The 6,243-nt window shown below is 38.3% G+C and overlaps 1 protein-coding gene across 1 annotated transcript; it reads right to left on the bottom strand.

Annotated features, from left to right (window-relative positions):
- Nucleotides 1-3,277: 3,277 nt before the first annotated feature.
- Nucleotides 3,278-3,841, bottom strand: LOC131306988 (uncharacterized). Its single transcript, XM_058333421.1, has one exon. It carries the CDS (start codon nt 3,839-3,841, stop codon nt 3,278-3,280), a length of 564 nt encoding a protein of 187 aa, XP_058189404.1.
- Nucleotides 3,842-6,243: the final 2,402 nt, after the last annotated feature.

Raw genomic sequence — 6,243 nt, 5'->3', positions numbered from 1 at the left:
ACCAACAAGCCCACGGCTTATCCAAATTACATTTCAATTATCTTTACATTTCCAGCAAATGTCTTTATCTTTCATCACACTAGCCATGCCTAGTTGATGCTTTGTTTTCCTGTATCCAGACTTTGTTAAACCCTTAATGAAGTCCCTTTAATTCTGTTTTAAGCCTTGTTCTACTTTTTCTTCCATTTTCTAACAACGGTAAGGAAATTTTTAAGTCCTTTTCGTTAAGGCAAACCACGAACCACCTCATAGTTTTACCCTTAGGCCGTGCACTTTCGTTCTATTAGAAGTCAGATTGAGGCTTTAAAGTCTTGATACAAATTTGAATAGCAATCCAGTCCTAACCCGCCCGTGACTCTAGCCATTTGATTTTTACACTTTTTTGGAGAAACAGTTCATTAATGATTGAATTGAGAAAGGTCATCCACTCAAAGAAAGTACCAGAGGAAACTAAATAAGCAGAGTCCTTGGTGCAAGGGTATACATTCATTGTTGATTGACACTTTAACAAAGCTGGTCCTCCCACTCTCCCAGTCAAATTATTTGTTGTTCGGTCCCAATCGCAATATAGTTGGTACTCCATTTTGTAGTCTCTCATTACAAATGTTTGCATACTCAACTTCTTCTTTTTTGCTCGATGAAAGTTAGGATAGTTAATGAGGTCTGAACTTCAGTAAAATGCATCGAAGTAAATGATGTCTAGCACTAGACTACCACTCCATTGCTTGCACACTCAACGTCTAAACTTTGTAAAACACAAATCCATGACACAACAGAAAGAGCAATTTTTGTTTTCACTTTTAACTGCTATATTTTTTACATAACATTTTTTTACGTCCACACATTCCAAACACAATTACGAATACACATTTCGTACAACGTGTGGATCTCACAGTGAAATTCACCATTTGCAATGTCATATAGTTTTCACAACCTTGATGTTGACCAGATTCTTTCTTTTTATTGGAAAAGTTATGCCCAACATAGTTCTGGAGATGGTAGCACTAAGGGGAGGGGTCAACGAAAATTGACTTTAAAAACGGTAATTGAAAAGACTAGATTTTAGGTATTTCATTTCTTTCATTTGTTCCCTTTTCAGTTTCCTTTCCGTTCAACAACTCTTTTTTTTCTAAGCAAAAAGAATGTATTAATCCATCAACAACTCTTATAGCCAATAAAGCGTATATTTCATCAACCAATACAATTCTTATGGCTTTTTGACCGACTTGCAAAGAAAAGAGGAGATAAAAAATAAAAAATAAAAGGAGAACACTCTACTTGAAAAGAAAGTGTCATGCTTTGGGATATTTTTTTCTTATGTAGATGCAAATAACCAAAATCCCAAAGGTTTGGCCCAGTGGTCTAGCTAGGCTCGGCACTTAGAGGTTTGTGCTGTATTAAGTCCTATGTTCGAAAGCTTCTCGGCGTTATCAATTATAATGGCAAGTCATTATCTTTTGTTACCAAACATAGCCCTAACAGAAACCCAAAAAATGGCCTGAAATTAATATTATGCTTGTTTTTTTCCATTGGGGCCCAAACCTTGTCTCTCACATATGGTTTTGTACACTACACCCATAATAATGCCATAAAACACCACATGCAATACTCGAAGGATGATCTACTTTTAGTAGATTGTGTTTGTAAGAGCATCTCTCCTCACTCTAAAGAGAACGATAAGTTCCTCCAAAATTCTTTCAAAAAGTACAAAAAGTAAAAAGAAAAGAGGGAAATTTTTTACAAAATCTCTCATCAGTATATCACATTCATTCTCCATTTAGAATTTTAGAGATGAATTGAAGATGCTCTAAAGGTACACTACAGTTCTGTCCGACAACTTAATATGCATATACTTAAACAATCAAACACTAATAGTAGTGTATGAAGCCTTCTCTCTCTTTTTTTTTTATAAGATCTAAGAACTTAGGGGTCTTGGCCAGTTCACGCACTTCAATTATTTTTGGGGGATCAATCTTACCGACCACTTGTGGGGGTCTCAATGAAAACCAGAGTAAAACTGTGTATAAACTGGCCTCAAAAGAGTTTATAACATTTGAAAGATTTCGAACTCTTGAGACTTTAGGAATGAGCAAACCCCTAAGTCCGACCGCTTGGCCAACCCATTGGGGTTGGGATTTACACAGCCTTGCCACCGTGGAAATTGGCTGTTTTCGATTCGTGAACCCATGACTGTTCAAATGAAAATGTAGCAACCTCACTGTTGCGCCAAGGCTCACCTAGTGCGAAAGGGCTTTCCTCAGCGCAGGGACACCTGTAGGTGTTATGCCTTGGACTACTGTGCTAAAAAACAGTCTGTACGTTCATTGCATAACACATCGATTAGATCAATCTTGTAATAAATCAAGTTGAAAAGACATATCGCGTGGCTACAGGTATACTCTGGTCAACTTGACTTTCTGAAGCATAATTTTGCTCGAAAAGTTCTATAAAATGAATGGTTTGACTTATATTGTTGCGCTCGATTACGAGAACAATAGAGCTGTTGAGCACTGCAGCTACCCCAAGTCCTATTTGAAAATTAAGATATACACGTAGTCTAACCCCTACTTGTGAATAACAATCTTACCTCTCTGCCATGATCATAGTAACACTTTAACACAAAAAACTTAAAAACTAAACAATGAGCACAGATTCAAATACAAATCATCATAACATGTGGGGTCCTGCAGAGAGATTATTCCATGTCCCCGGGGCATAGCCACGTGGTGCCCCGGGACTTTCTGCACCACATATTTCAGTGTGGGTCACTGAAATGTGTGGTGCAGAAAGCCCTGGGGGCACCACGTGGCTATGCCCTTGCGGCATAATATAATTTTTCGGTCCTACAGTACATAAAAATGACCAAAACATCCGAGATGTGTACACGGGATTTGTGCACCTAGAAGTGCTCTAAAGTTTAAACATGCATGGGATATGTGCACCTAGAACTAGCCAACAAGAGAGTGCAACTAAAGCAAGGAGCATGGCTCGAATATGGAAAGCTACAACTTGAAACATCTAAAACGAGAGATTATTTAGTGTCTAACCCTGGACCACCACCACGTGGTGTCACAAGTCCCTTTTTCACTACACATTAGTGTGAGGTTCACATACTCAACCTTAAGTCTAGGATCAATGTGTGGTAGAGAAAGAGCCTGGAGTTTATACACACCGCCACGACGTGTGGTGCCCCATAGGCACTACGTAATTTGTCCAGATGAACGTACACTTATCTATAGGACTTGGTCAGCCGGAGTTTGCGAGATCGCCCGCGTTGTTAACATCCCGGCCGGGGAATGAAAATGATGGACTCTGAGACTGCACAGCTCCTCTTGCAGGAAGCTTTTTCGCTTATAAATCCGAATCGGCCGCTTAATGTCCGAGGTACCCTTGATCCCTTGAGAATATTGCCAAGTGGGTACAAATCTGCGTCACGAACATCCTTGGAACACTCAACCATTGCCTTGAAAAATGGATCCTTCTCGGAGCTCCTCTCGGAGTTTCTTTGTAGTAAATTGGATTTCTTGGGGGAATTTTTCGGAGTGCGAGCAGGCGGCAATGGTAATGATGGGAAATAATCCTTCTTCTTGGGAACCTGTTTCTTGGGAATTCCCGGGAGACTTTCCCAAGAAAAGGGAATTCCCGCGAAACAGAGAGGGGTGCTAGGTGCAAATAAAGGAGTATCGTCGCCCAAAGGCGATGATCGTAGAGGTGAATAAGAGAAGAGAGAGCGAGTCCGGCGAGGGGATGGCCGGATTGGCGTCGGAAATAGTGCGGTGGGAGCTGATTCATCAGTTGGGGAAATTTTGCGACAGACATTGAAGGCTGCAGGGGAAGCCATGTTAACTAATTTGAGGGAGAGAGAGAGAGAGTGTGTGTCTATTTGTATGACTAGTAACGTTCTCTCTTTTCTTGATTTTGTATTGTATATATATGGGGATGTAGTAGTTCTTTTTCTTTCTACTTTGGTGAAGATAGTAACAAAACATGCAACCCGACGACATGTTGTCAACATTGACATGACATGGAGAGAGAGAGAGAGAGAGAGAGAGAGAGAGAGATGGTTAACATTGACATGACATGGAGAGAGAGAGAGAGAGAGAGAGAGAGAGAGAGAGAGAGAGAGAGAGAGAGAGAGAGAGAGAGAGAGAGAGAGAGAGAGAGAGGGTTGTGGTGAGGATTGTATGAATTGGTTATTTCAGGGGGACATCAATTTCAATTTGAAAACTATACATGTTAAGGGGGTGTCAGGTCAATTTTCTATTCGTTTGGTTGGTAAACCAAATAATTAGGCAGCATATCGATATCCCACTTACCCAGATAAACACAAGAATTTTAGTTTAATATAAGTGCTCCGTATGTGCTTAATCAGCTTACTGGAAGAATCTTTCAATCCTCGCACATCACATGTAAGTTCTGGAATACATGCCTATTTGGATTAAGGGTATAATAGTACCGTAATCTATATTACAAAATTTAGGACTATCCGAACGAGCCAGGAAGTGGAGAGTTTTACTTGGTTTAAAAAATTTATTTGTTTAGCACGAAAGCCAAACTGGCTAGTCAAGCTCGGTTTGTTTATCATGACAAGAGAACCGATTTCAAAAGAGCTTTGACAGAACCGATCTCTAGTAGCTTGAATCTTTTGAACACCGTAATCTAAATGAGTATGTTCAATTTAATTTGAGAGCTTAATTAATGAGCTTCAAAAAACTTAATTTAGTGGTATAACAAATTGATCGAACGGATTCAACCAGCAAACACAAGTTCGAATAAAGGTGATGCATGTATTATGAGAAAATGACATGTCTCGTAAATCAAGAAAGAAGTACTAAAAAAATAAGAATCTTAAGAAATATTCACTAGCGCACTGATAAATTAACTCATATAATGTATGTGCTTCTAAAAACGTAGATTAAGTAATGCTGAAATATGAGTTTAATTTAACTATCACTTGTTTGATTTATTGTCTCAAAACTGAAATTGTTTTAAAGTAGAACTTTGGTTAATTTTTTATTTTCATTTGGAGCTGCTAAAGTATTAGATGAGCTCACATCCTTTTAGTGTTTGGGCAATTAAAGACTATTTGGGACATTAACTTCACCAAAAGCTATTTTAAAGATTGTTTTACTAAAAGGTTGAATTTTTTTTGGGTAGCTGTTAGCTGCTGTACTTTTATCTAGTTGGCATCTCGCCATATTGCATGTTTTGTTGAATAAAATAAAACAAAACGTGAGGCTAAGTTGTGTTTTTGCGAATAACGTACAGATATTTTTTGAAGCTCTCTCATGCATTTATTTTTTATTGTATTAGATTTAATTTTTTTAGCATTTATGATTAATAAAATTTTCTTTGTCGATTAAAAAAAAATGTTGATACACCGTAATTACTAAACAGGGCCGTTAAAGGAGTACACGACAAAATTAACTTCAAAAGTATGTTGTTTATACATCTCCTTATACATTGTAGAACACTAATTTACTCTCTATTGATAGTTCTTCCAAAACCATGAGTTTTGGTTTTGGATGTGTTACAATTCCCCTATTTGGTATGTGGGTGTTTGGAGGTCAATTATTTTTTGGATTCTGGGTTGCGGATATAGATTGAAAATTATTGCCCCAATCAGAAAGGAACAAGTGGCTATTTACATTGCATTGAATAGAGTATGTAAAGAGTGAATACACTGGATCACACGTTTAAAAGGACGGTGTCATTCTGACTAATCCAGTGTCGTTTTGATGGACAGTTGAAGGGAATGATATTACTACTAGATGTCACTCAAAAAATGAAGGAGAGGAGTAACTACCCAGTTCGAAGCGAAGGGAAGCAAACGTTATCGTTTCAATCCCTTTAAATACGTGAGTGGAGCAGTTAAGCTTTATGGGCACGATCAAGGGAGAGTTTGAAAAGGGACATGAAAACTTCCCAACTCAACCACGATATGATCAAAGAGAGTGGAGATCATGGAGGGACTGGTCCACTACTAAATGGGTTCAAGTAAATGCTGAAGAACTTCGGAAGGAAAGCTTGAATTCAAAAGTAAGAATGACTTCGAAGTCAGTTTGGGGGGGAGATTGGAAGCAGTTAAGAAGACCCAAGAGCTTGCCTATAAATTGAAGAAATTGTAGAAGGAAACCTGAACAAATCATCAACAAATAGCTTTGTTATGTTTGGTTTGTTCTTAGGCAGTAATTTAGGACTTAGACTTAGTTCGAAGTAGTTAGGAGTAGTTTGTAGTCGTCA

Source organism: Rhododendron vialii, chromosome 11a (genome assembly GCF_030253575.1).
Source record: "Rhododendron vialii isolate Sample 1 chromosome 11a, ASM3025357v1".
In the NCBI taxonomy this organism is placed as follows: Eukaryota; Viridiplantae; Streptophyta; class Magnoliopsida; order Ericales; family Ericaceae; genus Rhododendron; species Rhododendron vialii.
This window is presented reverse-complemented; position numbering and strand designations above follow the sequence as displayed.